This window comes from Cotesia glomerata, linkage group LG9 (assembly GCF_020080835.1).
Source record: "Cotesia glomerata isolate CgM1 linkage group LG9, MPM_Cglom_v2.3, whole genome shotgun sequence".
Taxonomy (NCBI): Eukaryota; Metazoa; Arthropoda; class Insecta; order Hymenoptera; family Braconidae; genus Cotesia; species Cotesia glomerata.
In genome coordinates this window covers 15,509,611-15,531,877 of record NC_058166.1, presented here as the reverse complement: position 1 = coordinate 15,531,877, position 22,267 = coordinate 15,509,611, and the positions used below count along the sequence as shown (strand labels likewise).

Genomic DNA, 22,267 nt, shown 5'->3' with positions numbered 1-22,267 from the left:
GTTCTACGTACTTGTCTCTCAGTATTATCCTACTCTACTTTACTCTCTACGCTCGACTTTTCCCAACTGATCCCTAGAGTAAAGAAAAATCCCAATCCGTGGATACGAGCTAACTGGTGATGGAGAAAATGGGTAGTACATACAGAAGGTTAATTTGCCCAGACGAGTCATCGGATATTACATGAACACTCTTACTCTCTTTTAGAGATCCCCTAATATTATACCAGTATCGATAAGATTGCTTGGAATATTGGTGACCTTATCTTCTATCTCTTGAAAAGGTTCATACGCTAGATAGATTAAATGAATTTTACTCAGGGATTAAATGACAATAGAAATTCGACAACATGTTTTACCTAGCTTTTGGTATTATTGTATTAAATATATAAATCTTTTGGGATTAATGCCCGTTGAAATGGTCATTATGATTATCTCTTTTCATTAATTTTACTCTTTAGTAGATTTCATAGAAATCTAACTATTGCATTGTTCCTGATGACGGAACTTTTGAAAAATTTTGGCTATATTCCGACTTAACTCGACGTGCTGAGTAAGAAAATACGCGGCTTGTCACAACGATAGCTTCGCCAATTTACAACGGATCTTTACCAAACTCGACATACTTATTCTACAGATAAATACCGAAGTCAAGTTCGAAGATGAGCTTAATCGGTCAAGTAATTTAGAATAACTTTTGAATACACTGTTAAAAATTTTTGTAAAATTACAATTACTTTACAAAATAAATACTAAGTAAAATTACAAATCAGTGTATAGCAATGCGAAATAAAATACAATTCATGTAATTTTCCAACACCTGTCAGGAAATCTACTAAAAGATGTATTGTAATTTTACAATCTTCATGTATAAACCTAACACGCATTGTAATATTACAGAATCGTTGGTAAATTTTTAAGAAAAAGATTTTTAATTTCGCAAACATTATTTGTGATCTGATTCGGCATAATTTTATGTAAAATCACAAAAAAATATTGTAATTTACATTACAATAATCTGATAAAAAATTTAAAAAGCTTTTTTTTATTTTAACAATTTTCATTGTAAAATTACACAGTGCAATGTAATGCTACCAGACAATTTTAATTATATTACACGAATTGTAATTCTACTTCACTGTTTTCCAATTTTAAAAACAATAATTTTAAGTTTTACAAAAATGAAACTGATGTATCAAAAAACAACAATGTCCTTCGTATTTATTTTTACTAATTTTTAGTCTATGGTTGTTTATTTGTAATAATAAATTCGAGGCATCATTTATCTTTTATAAATTTTAATATTACGCTCAAACGATCATTTCGAAATCAACATATTTTAATGAGTATATGTTAGACTTTAATTTTTATAATATTCAATGAATAATAAATAATGTAAAAGTTAGTTATTTTCCATCAATAAACATCACAAAATAACACAAATAATGTCAATAATAAATAATAAGCCGTAATGCTCAATCACCATATAGGATTAGCTTATAAGAATAATGAGATGTTAAACCACCTATCGGTCGTACGGCGTAGGGCGTTAGGTATCGGTCTGGCAAGTAAGCGGCTCGCGTTCGATTCTTAGTTAGGGTAAATATTATTTTCACATTATATCATCTTGTTGTAAAAATTAGACCTACGTGAGATGCAAAATCTAGTCAGCGCTTTATAAAAATAAAATGACAACAAATATTAAATCAAATCTTTCTTTTTTATTATTTAAATTCAAGGAAAGTATTGTAATTTTATAAACTTAACTAATCTGAAAAATATTTTTAAAATTACAAAACCTTGTAAAATTAGTAACCTCACATCTGTATATGTTTTGTAATATTACTATACCCGATTGTAATTTTAAATAAATGTTTTGCCTATTAGCTTCCAATACATTTCTTGTAAAATTACAATAGAAATTTTTAACAGTGTAGGATAACTTATTGAATCTCTGTAAATTGCATCTGAAAGTTCTTTAAATAAGCTTCAATTTGAGAAACATATCATATGTGTAGTCTCAAAATTATGTCCTTTTTGCTATACCAATTATGAAATTTGCTGTTGCACTGGTTTTTTATGTTTTTTTTTTGTATACATTCCTAATAGTTTTTTAAAAATGACAATTTTAGAGATGAGGTGAAAAATAGCTTATAAAAAATTGATATTCATCTAAAAACAATATTTATCAATTGTATTTATTAAAAATACTGTCGCATTTATTATTAATCTGGTTAATATTTTTATTCAGTAACGCGTTTATAATTAATTGTTAATTTTTCAGTTGAACCCTTTCATCTTCAAAAATCGAGATACGTGCTTGCGTTAGAAAACCCTCGATATATCCACAGATTCGGCAGAATCTGGCGCCAAGTTCCGTTCAAATCCGTTGTAAACGGAGCGCCAGACTACCGACTGTGTTTACTGTAAGCAGAACGGTTTTTTGAGGCTGCGAAATTTTATTTAATTCTACGGTACTTTTTTTATCCAATTTGTTTATCATAACAGTAATTCATAATTTACTTCACCGTATTAATTAATTATATTCACTTATAACAATTTATTTACTTGAAATTATTAAATTTTATCAGCACATACTATAGCTCGCTCACAAATTTCGATCCTGACTTTTTTTTTATGGAGAAAGGTCAGCGCCACAGACTAGATAAAATAAAAATGTGTAGTAATCCTCCTATAGATAAGTAACTACAGTTAAAAAAAGTAATTCACAGCTTACATTTACGGCCGCTAGGGTGCACTGGAATTACATCTACATAAACTGTAGCTTCAAGGGGATAGTTTGCAGTAAAAAATGCAGTCAACACGAGATTTAAGTTGGTACCGATTGTAAATTTTCATTATAATTACAAAAAATACTAAAATCCGAACAAAAACAGTTTCACTGTAAAAAATCGCGCCAATTCCACGTTCATAAGACTATTAGGAAAAAAAAATTTTTTTTTTTCTTTAAAAAAAGATACAAAATAAAAAAATTAAAAAATCCAAGTAACCGATATGATTGTTTTTGATTTTCGGAAATTAAAAAATTAAAAAAAAAAATTTTAGAACGTACTTGGTGTGCGTCATTGTCTATTTCAATTTTTTTAAAGTCCTAGTAAATAGATTTTACGAATTTCATTAAAAGTAAAATATTTTGCAACCACGCACACTAAATACGTTCTAAAATTTTTTTTTTAATTTTTAAATTTACAATAAAATTTTTTTTAATTTTCGAAATTCATAAACAATCATATCGGTTACTTGGATTTTTTAATTTTTTTATTTTGTATCTTTTTTTAAAGAAAAAAAAAAAATTTTTTTTCCTAATAGTCTTATGAACTTGGACTTGGCGCGACTTTTTTACAGTGAAACTGTTTTTGTTCGGATACGATATAATCGGCCTTGTCTCTATTCTAACTCCCGCAATTCTATACGGATTTTACTAAAACGTAGTATACTAACTCTTATAACGATTTCTGAGGTTCAGTTCTAAGATGAGCCAAATCTGTTGATTAGTTTATAAATGAGAGCAAAAATTTTCAAAAATTTTCATTTTTACCGTATTTTCGTGCAATAACAATCAAATGCGATATCATATTTAATTTCTGTAAATTACATCTAGAAGCTTATTTAATAAACTTTAATTTACATATTTATTTATGTTTTTAAATTAAATAATTTAGGAATGATAGAAATTCAAAAATTTTCAAAACTCGCAAAAATTTTCACTTTTATCGTATTTCTGTTCAATAAAAATTGAACATGATATCCCATCAAATTTCTGTAAATTGTATCTGGAAGCTTATTTAATAAGCTTCAATTTGCATACTTATTTATTTTTCCAAATTAAATAGTTTAGGAATGACAGAAATTTAAATTCTTCAAAATCCTTAAAAATTGGCAATTTTACTGTTTCTTTGCAAAATAACTAATGAATGCAATAACTTGTAAAATTTTTCTAAATTGCATCTGAAAGCTTATTAAATAAACTTTAATTTGCATACCTCACCATCACTCTAGGCCAATAATTACCTTCTTTCTCAGATAGATTTAATGAAATTTTACTTTTGCATTCGTTTTGACGTCAGCGTTTGATCGTAAAAGAAGTTTTATATTATTATTGATATTATTTGATGAAAAATATTTTTTTTTTTTTTTTATTCGTGAAATCTATTTCCATTTCGGCTACCGAATGGTCTTTTTAATAAATAATAATAATTTGAGAAGTTTTAATAAAATGTAAATTTAAATGATAAAATTTAAATTTAATGAGTTAAAAATAGCCATTAAATATACGATACGAAAATCAGTGACAGTTAATACGAAATGCAAAGACATTTACAGAACCGCAAAGCACGTGGTAAGTACCAATAAATCAGATGGATCGATTAACAAAGGCGGAGATAATAGTCAAACCGAGTGGGACAAGTGTCGCAGATACCGAATAATTTACATGTCTAATTTACCCCCGTGTCTACCAGAGATTCGTGGAGTATAGAGGGTGGAATCATGTATTTATGCGGACGTTTATAAGCACGAGGGGACACTACTAGATTCTCTATTATCCAGTCATACTGTGTACATATGCATACGCCCCAATATGCTGTTTTATTTCTCCGGTCAGAATCGTATCGCATAAAAAAAAATCAAAAAAAAATCAAAGAGTGCATCGAAAAAAAAAGCTATAAAATTATATACGTTTTATAGTGTATAACTGGATTCATATATCCGTTGGTAAACGATAAATATCTCATCCATGGATCCTCTTTTTCTATCTTCACTCTCTTAAAAGCGTCCGACGAGAGACGCTTTATATAGAAAAATTTTCTCATTGTCGATGGATGAAATTCCTCGGACGTTTGCAGATAAGTATTTTTCTGGAATTTTTTATCTTTTCTTTATTTTTGTAGTCCGCGCGGACGTACGAGCTCGGAGGTAGTGGAATGTCTTTTTTTTTTACTTTTTAAAGATATTTATTGACTTATTTAAATTTGTACATCAGTTCTTGCAATTGTATTATTGTAAGTGCTATTGTAATTAAATGTATTATACATTTAAAATTCTTTGCGAGTTTTGCACCGATAGAAGGATTTATAAACTCTATTAATAATTTAATTTATCTGAAGACAATTATTAAATTTTAATAAATATTTTTTAACATTTAATAAATATTTATTTGGAAGGAAAGTACATTTATTAATAGTTAATAAGTATTTATTAATAGTTAACAAATATTTATTAACAGTTAATAAATATTTTGTTGAGTGAATTTGTTTTTCTTGAAATGTCATAGGATATAAAAATTTCTAATAAACAAAAGTCATCTTTATAAATTATTTGCATTAATTATATTACATTATAATATCGTTTATTGTAACATACCGAATTCTATCACAGCTCATAATTATTTTTTATATTTTTAAATATTAAAAACGTTAATTTATTTAGTGAATTCAATTATTTTCATGTATTCCAGCTATAGAGCTATAAAAAGTGTCAAAAGAAAATTGCTATTTTTGCTTTTGATTTTAAATAAATATTTATTAACAGTAAATAAACTGTACTTAACAATTACTTATTAACTGTTAACAAATATTTATCAACATTTAATAAATTATATTTAATAAATAATTTATTAACTGGTAATAAATATTTATTAAATCCTATGATGTTAAAAAATCATTTATTAACAGTTAATGAAGCTTATTAAATATAAACGAATCCTTCTATCACTGTACACTGATAGAAGGATTTCTAACTATTAATAATTTAATTTATTTGAAAACAATTATTTAATTTATTAAATTTTAATAAATATTTTTTAACATTAAATAAATATTTATTTGGGAGAAAAGTACATTTATTAATAAGTAATAAGTATTCATTAATAGTTAACAAATATTTATTAACTATTCATATGATATCAAGATTGCTTGTAAACAAAAATCATCTTTATAAATTATTTGCATTAATTATATTACATTATAATATCGTTTATTGTAACATACCGAATTCTATCACAGCTCATAATTATTTTTTATATTTTTAAATATTAAAAACGTTAATTTATTTAGTGAATTCAATTATTTTCATGAATTTCAACTATAGAGTTGTAAAAAGTGTCAAAGGAAAATTGCTATTTTTGCTTTTGATTTTAAATAAATATTTATTAACAGTTAAGAAATATTCATTAACCATTAATAAATATTTATTAACAGTTAATAAACTGTACTTAATAATTACTTATTAACTGTTAACAAATATTTATCAACATTTAATAAATAATTTATTAACTGGTAATAAATATTTATTAAATCCTACGATGTTAAAAAATCATTTATTAACAGTTAATGAAGCTTATTAAAAATAAACGAATCCTTCTATCACTGTACACTGATAGAAGGATTTCTAACTATTAATAATTTAATTTATTTGAAGACAGCTTAAGGGGTTTATTAATAAATTATTAATTATCTATAATTATTAATTAATTATTAATTACCTACTATCACTGTTTAAATTTAAGATACCAGTCTTAGGTATGAGAAATCAAACTCCAATGTACATACCTATTGCTAAATCTAACTTATCTCAGGCACCGCCAATATATCGCATCTCTAATACAGTGAATCGCTTTTATCAATGGGAACCTGCACTTGATATGTTGAATTGTCCTAATGGCTATGTAACTGCGTTACTTGGCAAACTAGCAACTAAGTGGCGTTAAAGATGTGCAATTATGAATTAATAGTTAATAAGTAATTTTTAATAGGTAATAATTAATAAGTAATAAGCAATAATTACTCAGCAATTTTTATGAGTATAAATGAATGAAATCACTATGCTAGCTATAAGTCATCTTGTTATACATCAAAAATTTATTTTTCTTATGTACTAACGATTGTATAATTAACCCTGTTAATGGCCTAGGTTGTTGGGTTTGTTTATTGAAATAAAATAAAAATAAAATAAAAATTAATAAATTTATTAAGGGCCAGTTTTTCAATCCGAGATAAAGTTTTATCCAGGGAAAAATTATTATTGCCAGTATATTTATATATATGAAATATATAGATATATTTTATCATTGGATAAAATTTTATCCTGGATTGAAAAATTGGCCTTAAATCTTAATAAATATTTTTTAACATTCAATAAATATTTATTTGAGAGAAAAGTACATTTATTAATACTTAATAAGCATTTATTAATAGTTAACAAATATTTATCAACAATTAATAAATATTTTTTAACATTCAATAAATATTTATTTGAGAGAAAAGAACATCTATTAATATTTAATAAGCATTTATTAATAGTTAACAAATATTTATCAACAGTTAATAAATATTTTTTTAAGTGAATTTGTTTCGCTTGCAATGTCATATCGAAGTTCTAATTAGCGAGTCTAACTCCATTATAGAAATTCTTCCATTTTTGCGAAAAAACAATCAATTCAAAATTTATTATCACTTTCAAAAACAATTTAATATCTAATAGAGGTATAATATTTTCGTTTGAATCATTTAAATAATTTATAATTGGACTATTGTTACTTAAAAATGTTAAAAAATCACTTTCTAAAAATTACGGAGTTAGACCAATTGCTAATTAGATTGTCGATATGATATGAAAATTGCTTATAAAAAAAACTCATCTTTATAAATTATTTGCATTAATTATATTACACTATAATAACGTTTATTGTAAAATACCCAATTTTATCTCAGATCATAATTATTTTTTATATTTTAAAATATTAAAAACGTTAATTTATTTAATGAATTTAATTATTATCATGTATTTCAACTATAGAGTTATAAAAAGTGTCAAAAGAAAATTGCTATTTTGCTTTTGATTTTAAATAAATATTTGTTAACAGTTAACAAATATTCATTAACCATTAATAAATATTTATTAACAGTTAATAAACTGTACTTAATAATTACTTATTAACTGTTAATAAATATTTGTTAACTGTTAAAAATTATTTATTAACATTTAATAAATCGTATTTAATAAATAATTTATCAATAAATATTTATTAAATCCTATGATGTTAAAAATCATTTATTAACAGTTAATAAAGCTTATTAAATATAAAAAAATCCTTCTATCAGTGCACATTGATAGAAGGATTTATTTGTATCAAAAAATATTTGTTAATAGTTAACAAATCATTTATTAGAGACCACTTTTTAGTATTTAACAAACATTTCTTAGTATTTAAAAAGACTTGTTTGCATTTAATAAATCTGATATTTATTTATTAAATATTAATAAATCTTTTTAAATACTAAGAAATATTTGTTAAGGGCTAAAAAGTGGTCTCTAATAAACGATTTGTTAAATATTAACAAATATTTTTAACTACAAACAAATCCTTCTATCAGTGCATGTTTATTTATTCTTTTTTTTTAGGTAAAAAATTTTTATTAAAAAAACCAAAATAAATCTAAGTTATGCCAGTAGTGGAATGTCTGATGAATCCAGCAAACAAGTACGTATGTACCTACGTACATGTATCTATAGCTATAGATACATATAGTACATACGTTTAAATAATTTATATATATAGAGAATCCACATGTGGAATGGGATAGGTGATGTAGTGAGATGAGACTACTGTGCGTGGCATGTTTTAAACGGTTTTTGTGTAATTTTAGATCGGCAAGATAACGTTTAGCTTTTGCTTTGGCCCACTACACCCCGTGAAGATGAAATGAGCAAGCCAGAGAGACCCAGCGATATTATACACATTATAATTGTATATACAGATGAGATGGAAGACACGGAAATTGTAACTGGGTATGTAGGAGTATGTAGACAAGAGATGAAGAGAAGTGAAGAGAAGATGTTACGCCGGCCAGGCTGATGGTATATAGGTGGGTTTGGTATGGATAGGAGGGAATGAGCGTGTTTTTCTCTCTCAAACGCAGTTATACTGACTGGCTTTAACGGAGAAGCGTGCCGCCAAATTCAACACTGTCGTCTTTACTTATTTTCTTCTATATCTTCTATATTCTATATAATATACCTTGTGTGACTGTCTGTCTCCAGTGCCAAAAAAATAAGTTCAAAGACTACTAAGTACGTGAGAAGAGAACAAATAAGAGCTTTACGTTGGTGTTTTTATTCAATTCCCCCCCCCCCCCCCCTTGGCTTTGGGTCTTATTACTTTAAGTCCACGTGGGTCGATCAAGATCTATTGCACAATGTTTCTATTAGTCTTTCAACTATTACCGCAGTGAGTAAACAATCATTACGACTTTATAGAAAATTACCAAATTATCTAACTTCGTTTTAGAGAATCTTCCATTTGTACGAAAAAACAATTAGTTCTAAATTTATTATCACACAGTAAAAAATATTGTGTAAAATTAACACAATTTCTGTGTTAAATACACTGAGAAAAAAATAGTGCCTTTATTAAGAAATTTTTTTTGATACAAGAATTTATGTTCTTGAAAATTTTCAAGAATATATATTCTTAGCTCAAGAAATTGTTAAATTGATTTAAATAATTTTTACTTTATTTAAATAAAGCTATTTTTTTGTTTATTTATTATCCAAAGATAAATATTGATGTTCTTCTCTTCAGAAATTAATAATTAATAATAATAGAATATTTATTTGATCGTCAGCTTCTTGAACCAAGAAGTATTTTTTTTTCTCAGTGTACCGTCCACACAAAATTAGTTTTAAAATTCAACAAACTTTGTGTTAAAATAACACAGAGTGTGTTGAATTTTAATAATTTTGTGTGGACGGTATTTAACACAATATTTATTACTGTGCATTTAATATCTAATGAAGGTATACACGGAAAAAAGTAAACTGTAATAAATAATAGACGATTTATAATAAGTAATGATCAACTTGAAAAAATTATCATTTCAAACAGTAAAATCGTGATTTTATGAATCACTTTATAATATTTATCATTTAAATGCTACAATTTATTATTTAAATGGAAGAAAATACTATTTCAAACAATAATATTCGCTATGTGAAAGTCGAAAATGTTAATGTATAACAATTAAGACTTTTGACTTTAATATTCATCATTTCGTACCTAAAAAATGATCGCACGATTTATAAAAAATATAAAATACAGTTACTAAATTTTCAATACAAGCTATGTCAATATTTACAAAGTAAAATGGTGAATTTTAAACGCAACGCTAAAAATCAAACTATAATTATTGATTTGCTTGGACTGGTAAAATGTATATTTTAAGAGTGGAATTTTTACTGTTTCAAATGTTAAATTCTCCGAGTATGAAACCTTTCCCTTTTCATAGTATAGACAATAGACTATATATTGAAACGGCAATTTTTACTGTTTGAAACTGTAATTTTTTAAGAAAAGAGAGTCGTTATTTCCTATAGTGACAGCTATTAATTACTTATTTTCGATATTAAATTATAAATTGTGGCTTTTAGGCTGAAAAAAAAATTAACTTGATTCAAAAGAAAAATTCCTAAGCCAAGAATATAATTTTAAAGAGGGTAATTGTCTTGAATCAAGTAAAATTTTCTTAAATCAAGAATTTTTCTACTCAAATCAAGAATATTAACTTCTTCAAAATTATATACTTGATTCTCGAACATTTTTTTTCTGTGTGCACTTCCCTGATTAAGAAATCTAATTTGAAATGATTTAAATGCATCGGATTTAAATACTATATAGATATACAATTAACATGAAGGTAATCATTTCAAATGATCTTTCTGAATCAGGCTTATGTCCACTGTACTGTTTAAAACTATAAAAATCAACCAGAATCCGAGTGAATTTTACAGTTTACTTTTTTCCGTGTAATATTTTGATTTAGCTTCTTTGTAATATGTACAATAATTGTAATGGAACTGTGTAATTAGTTTAAAAAGCTGTTGAGTTCATTATTCTTTAAATAAATAAATTTGGATCATTCAAACAATTTATAATTGGACTATTGCTACATAAAAATGTTAAAAAATCATCCTCTAAAAAATAAGGAGTTGGATAAATTGCTAATAAGACCGTCGAGTAATAATACTGACTTTTAAACATTATTTTATTACAATAATTCAATTTTTTATTTCTAGAAGCGGATACCAAAGTTTAATGGGTTTATAATTTATGCAAGTGTAGCATCAAGAGGATTTACTATTATCTTAAAAGGTTCTTTACATTTTTTTTCATCTTATTTATTTTATGCAGCTTTTATTCTCTCAGAGAAATGCAAAAAAAAGTAAAATCAAGAGACATAAAGTCAGTACGGCATAGTACGGATCAACGATGGAATCACCAGGATAGAAATCTTTCAATGTTAGTAATGCTGGCATTGCTATTGCTATCGCGTATCGAACAGAGGACGTACCCATCTAAAATTAAATGCCACGGTAATATACTTTAGCAGCATATAGACGCGCAGATTTAAAAGCAGTTGTTTGTTTCCGGAATCAATTTAACTGGAAAATTCCTAGCTGTTTGATTCGGGAGTTATTTATTGGTGTTGTTTTAATCTGGATGTTAAAATTATTAAAGTAGTTGTGAAGGTAATGCCAGTAAGTATAATTTAAACAAAAGTACTGTACTGTACTTGTACTGGTAAACCAGCTGAGGCTGTTGCTGTATTATATATTATATATTCATGAAAAGAGTATAGAGTGGTGTGTGCAGACGCAAGTAAACGCGAAGGCGTTTATTAATGAGGCCACCGGAAAAGGCCCGGGTGGTGAGTCACGTGAAAGTATGGACTTTGCGATAAGGGGTGAAGCACCAGCAGCAAAACCAGAAACAACACCAGCACTAACGAATAATAGCAGTAGTGTCGTTGCGATAGTAAGATCAGATCTCAAGGAGCCACGAATAGGAACTAGCAAGGATGATAACGAGCACGGGGGTTGGAGGTGGCGGCGTCGGCGGTATCGGGATGCTAAGAGCTAGAAGACGGGACGTAAGCCTCAAGCCCAATCGCAAACTCGACCGCAAATCATCAAGGGGCATGATCTATGAGAATGAGGAGCTTAGACTGAGGACTATTCACATTAATGCCGAAGTCGAACAAGGTAAAATTTTCACCCAGCTTATTATTCTGATATTCTCTTTCACAGGGTTGCAAAAATCTTTTATCTTTTATTAGTATTCTATAGTTTTAATAAATCGTCTGGAGTTTTAATTTAATAGTCTGTTCAAAGGACAATACGGAATTATATTCGGTATCGATATAAATTTTTTTTTTTTGATACGGAAAATTTAAATAATGCATAATTTAATTGGAGAATAATTAAGTTTAAGTGCAGTTGATTATGCAAAATTTAAAAGAAAAACTTTTTTAATATAATTGATCATTTTTCTACTGATGCAGATGGTGAAATAATTTTTATTTATTTATATTATGATGAAGTTAGCCGACCTTTTTTATTTTTTTTGAGTTTGCTTAATTTATTAAATTAGAAGTAAATTTTTTTTTTTTTTTAATTGCACTTAGAGTTTTTCAAATTTTTCACAAATGAAATTTAACAAAAAATTTTTTTTGTAATAATTGTTTCAATAAAGAAAATTCTAAAAATTTTTTTTATTAAAAAAATTATTGCAAAAAAATTTTTCAATTGAAAAATAATTCAAAAACTATAAGAGCAATTTTTTAAAAATATTTTAAAGTTCTAATTTAATAAATTAAGCAAAATCAAAAAATCAAAAATGTCGGCTAACTTTATTATAATTAACTTTATTGACATTTTATTTATTTAGAAAATGCCAATCGGTAATATATATCCATGATATTACAATAAAAAAGAGAAAATATATAATTTATAATTTCGAGAGAAACGAACCCAAAAAGAAAAATTTCTTGACTGGAGAACAAAATTCTTGGCTCAAGAAAATTTTCGGGTACCTGAATGGAAAACCGAAGTTATGTTACACGAAAAAAACAAGATGACACTGGATATCATCCCAGATTATACTCAGTGATATCTGGATTATACTCATTGTAATCTGGATTATACTAGCTACTATCTGAATTTTTTTTTCTCTCAGTATAATCTGGGATGATATCCAGTGTCATCTTGTTCTTTTTGTGAAGCCGAAGTAAAAATTTTTCTTTAAATTCTATTCTTGGTGGAAGTAGTTTTTTCTTAATTCAAATTATCATAAATACTTGATACAATAAATTATTACATTTGATCAAGATTTTTTAGATATTTTAGGGAAGCAGCTCCACCTACTTCAGCTGAGAAAAAAATTTTCTCACCTTGAGAAAAAAATTTTCTCACCTTGAGAAAATTTTTCTCTTTAATATTTGATACCCATTTTATATTATTTTAGCGTGCAATTATACATATTGAATGAAAAAAAATGATGAAATATTATTTGATCTTCCCATTTGACATGTTAATCAATAAAAATATTAATGAAAATTTACTTCTATCTTTATATTTAATTTTTTGGAGCAAGAGAGAAATTTTCTCAAGACAAGAAAATTTACTTCTATCAAGAACTAAATTTTTTGGAGCAAGAGGCTGAATTTTCTCAAAACAACAAAATTTTCTTCCTAAATAAATTTTCTTGGATCAAGATACATATTTCTTAAAGCAAGAGATTTAATTTTGTTGGAAAAAGTGAAATTTCTTCTAAAAAAAAATTTTTTTCTAAGAAAATAATTAGGAAGAAAATATTTTCTTGGCTCAAGAATCTCTTTTTCTGTGCAGGATAAAAAAAATAGAAAAAGGAGAGATAATTAATTTATTTAAATTAACTTGATTCGACCCGAAAAGGAGCTTCTTGGGGATGTTTATGAAGGATTAAGATCCATAAGTACCACCGTAGAATATTTAAATTGAATTTTTAGATAGTGTTGATAAGTTTAATGGAGTAAATTAAATTAAATAGTAAAATCCATTATTTACAGTCCGGATATTGGTTACTTTAGGACTTTAACGAAGCAGATTGTGGGCCAAGGCACATCTACAAGCGTTTAACTAATTTGTGTGCTTGTGCCTACAAATAGATCACCACTCGCTGGACGTTTAGTTACCGTCGTTCAGCTTCGTCGGCTAGTTCTTTCCGCAAACCTGTTCTCGCAATAATTATTCAGCGGTTTAGAGAATTTTTAAATTAAAAATTAATTAGCAACAAAAATAATATTAAAAAATGAGAGTAAATATTGGAAGAGTTTGTAAAAAGTTAGCTTTTGTGAGTCTATATTATTTGCTGTAGTGGTGTATAAAAAGTTACTACAGACTCTGGATGATGGAAATGAGAAAAAAATTACGTAGAAGTTTGATAGTAGTTACTGTTGCTAGACTACTTGCTCAGCCATCGGTGCTGCAAATCCACCACAAGATAGATTACCAGATCGTGATGCTGCCAAAAGGAATAGGACATCTGGTGTTGCCGTTTAATGCGCACTTGTGTTTTATTCTTGTATTTTTGGTGCGTGTATTACAACACCATCCCATCATCATCATCATCATTGCAATAATAATAATAATAATAATCATAAAGAGCATCAGCATCAACTCAAACTACTACTGACTTTAATACTCTCCATCATTTCATTCTCTGTTAATTTTATACCAAGCCAGCAATCAACCGCGCGATCGTGAGAGAATTATATACCAATCCATCAGTCGTTACCGAACACTGTTATTGGCTGCTGCCTATCAAAAACATCTTTATCATGGATATTGTATTTAAATTATTTTTGTGATAAATAGTTAATATTTTAATATTATTAAATAAATAATAATGTGTCGATGGCCTACACATAATGCACAGGAGAGAGCGGGAGAGAACGAGTACTACAAAGAAACATCAGAGTATGTTATAGTTATAATTATAATACAAATTTTTTTTTTGTTTATATTTTTATATAAACGCTTTCATTTTATTTATATTTTTATTATTAAATATATTTCATACTAGTAATAAATTTTTTTATTTGTGGCACATAAATATGTCGAGATTATTGTTTTATGTCGGTGAAAAGAATTTATTTTAGTATAGATGAATTTTAAAAATATTGGGTAGGCGTCTTGGGTGTGCTATATAAGCGCCAATCTTACCCTCAAAATAGAATGACTGATGGATGGGCAAATATTTAAGTAATGCTACCTTTTAACGTTCAAATATTATATATTATTTTTATCAGTATATAAAAATATAATGTTATTAATTTATATGAAAAAAGTAGGTGATTATTTACAAGGTCAAAGATTTTCATTTTCATTTTTTTTAGCGAAATTTCTGTTTGATTTTATTGATATTTTTTTTTGAAAAATACACAGAAAGAAAAATTTTTTGACTGGAGAACAAAATTCTTGGTTCAAGAAAATTTTCGAGTGCCTGAAGGAAGACCGAAGTTGTGTTGGCTGAAGTAAAAATTTTTTTGAAATTCTATTCTTGGGGGAAGTCATTTTTTCTTAATTCCGATCATAAATACTTGATACGATAAATTTTTATATTTGATCAAGATTTTCAGATACTTTAGGGAAGCAGCGCTACTTACTTCAGCTGAGAAAAAAATTTTCTGAAATTGGAAAATTTTTCTCTTTAATATTTGATACCCATTTTATATTATTTTAGCGTGCAATTATACATATTGAATGAAAAAAAATGATGAAATATTATTTGATCTTCTCATTTGACATGTTAGTCAATAAAAATATTAATGAAAATTTACTTCTATCTTTATATTTAATTTTTTGGAGCAAGAGAGAAATTTTCTCAAGACAAGAAAATTTACTTCTATCAATAACTAAATTTTTTGGAGCAAGAGGCTGAATTTTCCTCAAAACAACAAAATTTTCTTCCTAAATAAATTTTTTTGGATCAAGATACATATTTCTTAAAGCAAGAGATTTAATTTTGTTGGAAAAAGTGAAATTTCTTCTAAAAAAAAATTTTTTTCTAAGAAAATAATTAGGAAGAAAATATTTTCTTGGCTCAAGTGAACTTTTTTTTCTGTGCATAAAAAAATGAACAATTTAAAAAAAAAAGTTGATTATCACAATTTTAACAAATTTATAAATTTTTTAGAAAATTGTAATATTCAACTTTTTTTTTTTTAATTGTTCGTTTTTTTTTATGTACTATTTGAAAAATAAATATATCAAAAACATCAAAAAAAGATAACATAAAAATTTTATCCAAAAACATGAGAGCCAAAATTTTTTCTAACTTTTGAAAGCAAAAAATTTAAAAAAAATTTTTAAATGTTAATTTTTCACCTAAATATGGCCAAAAATATGAACCCCACTTGTAAATAATTACCAAAAAGTATATCGACGGTCTAATTAGCAATTGGTCTAACTCCTTATTTTTTAGAAGGTGATTTTTTAACATTTTGATATAGTAACAGTCTAATTATAAAATATTTGAATGATCCAAACCAAAACATTATACTTCTAGAAGATATTAAATTGTTTTTTAAAGTGATAATAAATTTTAAACTAATTGTTTTTTCACACTAATGGAAGATTTTCTTAAATGGAGTTAGACAATTTGCTAATTAGAACGTCGATATTAGTTACTTACTTATTATATTATAATTTAAGTAACATAATTAATGTAGTATTTCTTTTCTAGTTATAATTATTTTTGCAATCTTGTTTGGTATAATAATAGTAATAGTAATAATGATGTCTGTTTTATTTTTTCGTTAATTAAAAAAAAATACTAATTATTTTTAACGACATTTTTTTAGGTCAGAATGACATCAAGAAACTACGACGTGAAAACGAGCAGCTGAGACGTGAAATTTGGTGTCTACGAGAAGAATACGACAAATTAGAGGAGATTGTCAAGAGCCAAAAGAATTTTGTCGACAGTGACGATAACGAGGTTTTTAAATAATTCCTATTACGTATTTTTATAATTTAATTATTAAAACAAATGCATTATTTAGTTTTTAAATTCATGAATAATTCTTAGGAGCACAGCGAGGCGATATCTACATCAGGTACTGAGGAATACGAAGAAGAAGAGGAAGAAGAAGAGGAAGAAGAAGAGGAAGAAGAAGACATAGACGAGGACAAAAATTCCAGTAAAGAAAAAAAAAAAGAACCTTTGAATTCAAACGATAATTTAATCCGAGACGAACTTTTGGAGAATGCTGAGAATCAAAAATTGTCTTCAGAGAAGACTAATAGTCTGCAGCACCGTTTGCATGTGGATTTTGATCAATTATCCGTGGTGACAGAAGAGGCAGAGGAGTCAACAAAAAAGGATAAGGATAAGGTGTATAGAGATGTAAATGAGGTAGAAATGTTTGAGAAAGCGGCACGTGAATCAGAATCAAATAAGCATTACAAGGAGGAAAAGGACAGATACTTAAATCAACATGCATTCAACTGGATAATCAATTCTGAGTGTCCTGTCACCCACTCGTCGACAACGATAGAGCAACCCTGCACTTCAACACGTAGGATTGTAGCCATGAGTAACAATAAGAGTGGTCCAGCATCACCTCCATCAGTTTCACCACTACCTCTACCTCCTCCAGCACTACCACCACTACCACCACCACCAATATTACCATCACCGGGGATTGGCTGGCAGGGAAAGATTTTTCAAGGAGACACAAGTAATATTCACACCACCACGACAATGGATCGACAGACTTGCGCAGAATCAATTGGATCCACGGAATTGCGGGCGTCGTTTCAATTGCCTTGGGACAACAATGTATCCTCATCATCATCCTCGGTCTATCCAGACACTCGTTCATGCATGGAATTCATTACCACAGAGATCAACAGCCCAACAACGGGAATAATTGCGCCATCTTCAAGCAGCGAGAATACCAGCTCTACTGTTATTTATAAGACTTCTCCTGATATTTGCGTATCAGGAGCTGTTGCTACAACAAGTCAACAATATAAGGAGCAGGAGCATCAATATCAGAAGCAACAACGTGACTACGGAAGCTCTGATCAACTATTGATTGGCAATCCTCGAGATTCACTCAATAAATCGTACTCTTGCCAGGAACTAACTGACAAAACCTGTCCGTTTGATGTAGCAATGAATCTCGGGATTGCTGCTAAGAGTTTACCCGATAACTCAAGTACTATCAGCAGCAGAGGAGCCTTTAAGAGCCAGTTGAAAGTTGAATTGTGTAAAATATCACCGGGAACGGAATTGCCGCCAAAGATGTCACCAATCGATTGGACGCCAGGACAACCGTTTTATCGGACTCTAGAGCCACTTGATAGACGAGAGCAACGTATATTACGGCAAATTCAACTCAATGAGTATCAAGCTACCTCTTTTGAAAGTCCAACTCCACGTAGTTTGGCTCTTTCCAGCTCGATACCCCTTCAAGCTTACCCGAAAAGTTTACGACCCGAGAGAAAACCCATACCAATAGTGTCTAGTGTTGTTGTTCCAGTTCGGTCTAACGTTCCGACAAATCCTAACAAAGTTGATACACAAACTCAAACCAGAAGTCGTAGTTATAGCCAAAGCTCCAGTAGTACAAGTCAGAGTCCAAGTTCCGGTGAAATGGAAGCTCATAAAGACTTGCAGAAGTTATCCAAGTCTAAACGTAAGATTAAAAAAAAGAAAAAAAATAGGAGAAAAAATAATGCTTCTATTGTGTCGGAAAGCAATGAAAAACATTGCTTGGAGGATAAACGAGATAAAGAGAGAAGATCTTCTTCTACTGGTCAAGATTCACCTAAAAAGTCTATTAAAAAGGAACAAAGTAAAGCGAGACTCTCGGGAAAAAGTCAAAGTTTTGCGCAAGAACCCGGTGAATTTATTCCAAAAGATCGAACAATCTCAGCAGTCAGTCCGGAAGCGGATAAGCTACGGAAGACAAGTGATGCTAGCGATAAGGTACCTTGGTGTGCGTGTTGGGGCAACGGGTGTCTTTGATCGTATTCATGTCCGTCAGTTTATAACCGAGTTGGAGTTTTATCTTTTTTGGCGACACTAATTAAAATAATTCACAAAATGCCGATCGATAGCCCGGCACGACAAGCGCGCGCTTGTACAAAGCGCTCGTTCTCTTACTCTTATTTTCTACATGTACACCTAGCAAACTATTCCGGCCTACCCAGGGCCTCTCTGACTAGACTGTCGAGACTACTACCGACGACCGGTGTGTGCCATGTGCAGACCACGACCCCAAACCGAGTGTCGTTGACACGCGTTGACTCGTGCGATCTTCACCGCGCCGGGTGTTGACTATTTTCGTGATAAACACTCCGTTCTTCAAGAACCTTCAACATTTTCAGTCCAAAGAAGTATATATTATTATATATATAGATAGATATATTTAATTGAAACAATAATAAATTATCTTGTAAATGTTATTTGAATTTACAAATTTTTTAATTGTAAATATGTCTATTAATACACGAAAAAATAAAAATTAATGGAGTTGTTTATTTAAAACCCAGAGATAGAAGGATTTTTTTATATTTAATAAGCTTTATTAATTGTTAATAAATGATTTTTTAATATCATAGGATTCAATAAATATTGATTAACAGTTGATAAATTACACATAAAGAAAAATTTCTTGACGGGAGAACAAAATTCTTGGCTCAAGAAAATTTTCGGGTGCCTGAAGGAAGACCGAAGTTCTGTTGGTCGAAGTAAAAATTTTTTTGAAATTCTATTCTTGGTGAAAGTAATTATTTTTAATTCAAATTATCATAAATACTTGATACAATAAATTATTACATTTGATCAAGATTTTTAGATACTTTAGGGAAGCAGCTCCACCTACTTCAACTGAGAAAAAAATTTTCTCACCTTGAAAAAATTTTTCTCTTTAATATTTGATACCCATTTTATATTATTTTAGCGTGCAATTATACATATTGAATGAAAAAAAATGATGAAATATTATTTTATCTTCCCATTTAACATGTTAGTCAATAAAAATATTAATGAAGATTTACTTCTATCTTTATATTTAATTTTTTGGAGCAAGAGAGAAATTTTCTCAAGACAAGAAAATTTACTTCTATCAAGAACTAAATTTTTTGGAGCAAGAGGCTGAATTTTCCTCAAAACAACAAAATTTTCTTCCTAAATAAATTTTCTTGGATCAAGATACATATTTCTTAAAGCAAGAGATTTAATTTTGTTGGAAAAAGTGAAATTTCTTCTAAAAAAAAATTTTTTTCCTCAAAAAAATAATTAGGAAAAAAATATTTTTCTTGGCTCAAGTGAACCTTTTTTCTGTGTATTTATGGAATATGATTTATTAAATGTTAATAAATATTTGCTAACAATTAACAAATATTTATTAACAGTTAATAAGTAATTATTAAGTACAGTTTATTAACTGTTAATAAATATTTATTATCTTAAATATTTAAAATCAAAAGCAAAAAATAGCAATTTTCTTTTGACACTTTTTATAACTCTATAGCTGGAATACATGATAATAATTAAAGTCACTCAATAATTAACGTTTTTAATATTTAAAAATATAAAAAATAATTATGAGCTGTGATAGAATTCGGTATGTTATAATAAACGTTATTATAATGTAATATAATTAATGCAAATAATTTATAAAGATGATTTTTCTTTACAAGCAATCTTGATATCATATGAATAGTTAATAAATATTTGTTAACTATTAATGAATACTTATTACTTATTAATAAATGTACTTTTCTCCCAAATAAATATTTATTTAATGTTAAAAAATATTTATTAAAATTTAATAAATTAAATAATTTTTTTCAAATAAATTAAATTATAAATAGTTAATAAATCCTTCTATCAGTGTATAGTGATAGAAGGATTCGTTTAAATTTAATAAGCTTCATTAACTGTTAATAAATGATTTTTTAACATCGTAGGATTTAATAAATATTTATTACCAGTTAATAAATTATTTATTAAATATAATTTATTAAATGTTGATAAATATTTGTTAACAGTTAATAAGTAATTATTAAGTACAGTTTATTTACTGTTAATAAATATTTATTAATGGTTAATGAATATTTCTTAACTGTTAATAAATATTTATTTAAAATCAAAAGCAAAAATAGCAATTTTCTTTTGACACTTTTATAGCTCTATAGTTGAAATTCATGATAATAATTAAATTCACTAAATAAATTAACGTTTTTAATATTAAAAAATATAAAAAATAATTATGAGCTGTGATAGAATTCGGTATGTTATAATAAACGTTATTATAATGTAATATAATTAATGCAAATAATTTATAAAGATGATTTTTCTTTACAAGCAATCTTGATATCATATGAATAGTTAATAAATATTTGTTAACTATTAATGAATACTTATTACTTATTAATAAATGTACTTTTCTCCCAAATAAATATTTATTTAATGTTAAAAAATATTTATTAAAATTTAATAAATTAAATAATTTTTTTCAAATAAATTAAATTATAAATAGTTAATAAATCCTTCTATCAGTGTATAGTGATAGAAGGATTCGTTTAAATTTAATAAGCTTCATTAACTGTTAATAAATGATTTTTTAACATCATAGGATTTAATAAATATTTATTACCAGTTAATAAATTATTTATTAAATGTTGATAAATATTTGTTAACAGTTAATAAGTAATTATTAAGTACAGTTTATTTACTGTTAATAAATATTTATTAATGGTTAATGAATATTTCTTAACTGTTAATAAATATTTATTTAAAATCAAAAGCAAAAATAGCAATTTTCCTTTGACACTTTTTACAACTCTATAGTTGAAATTCATGAAAATAATTGAATTCACTAAATAAATTAACGTTTTTAATATTTAAAAATATAAAAAATAATTATGAGCTGTGATAGAATTCGGTATGTTATAATAAACGTTATTATAATGTAATATAATTAATGCAAATAATTTATAAAGATGATTTTTCTTTACAAGCAATCTTGATATCATATGAATAGTTAATAAATATTTGTTAACTATTAATGAATACTTATTACTTATTAATAAATGTACTTTTCTCCCAAATAAATATTTATTTAATGTTAAAAAATATTTATTAAAATTTAATAAATTAAATAATTTTTTTCAAATAAATTAAATTATAAATAGTTAATAAATCCTTCTATCAGTGTATAGTGATAGAAGGATTCGTTTAAATTTAATAAGCTTCATTAACTGTTAATAAATGATTTTTTAACATCGTAGGATTTAATAAATATTTATTACCAGTTAATAAATTATTTATTAAATATAATTTATTAAATGTTGATAAATATTTGTTAACAGTTAATAAGTAATTATTAAGTACAGTTTATTTACTGTTAATAAATAT

General features: G+C 26.9%; 2 protein-coding genes across 6 annotated transcripts in view; one reads left to right on the top strand and one right to left on the bottom strand.

Moving 5' to 3' along the window:
• LOC123271806 (tyrosine-protein kinase transmembrane receptor Ror) overlaps positions 1–22,267 on the bottom strand; it is a 31,387-nt gene that overhangs the window by 7,737 nt on the left and 1,383 nt on the right. The window lies entirely within an intron of this gene.
• Positions 8,395–19,279, top strand: LOC123271807 (serine/threonine-protein kinase pakF-like). 5 transcript variants are annotated; one of them, XM_044738230.1, is made up of 6 exons: positions 8,395–8,497; positions 8,664–8,882; positions 9,058–9,244; positions 11,089–12,054; positions 16,695–16,831; positions 16,922–19,279. In XM_044738230.1, the coding sequence occupies exons 4-6, from the start codon at positions 11,871–11,873 to the stop codon at positions 18,866–18,868; spliced, it is 2,268 nt and encodes a 755-aa protein (XP_044594165.1). In that variant the 5' UTR covers positions 8,395–8,497; positions 8,664–8,882; positions 9,058–9,244; positions 11,089–11,870; the 3' UTR covers positions 18,869–19,279. The 5 variants fall into 5 exon arrangements, with proteins under 5 accessions (XP_044594165.1, XP_044594166.1, XP_044594167.1 ...); XM_044738231.1 differs by having other exon boundaries at positions 8,664–9,244; positions 11,089–11,164; positions 11,219–12,054; XM_044738232.1 differs by having other exon boundaries at positions 8,664–9,244; positions 16,922–16,975; positions 17,006–19,279.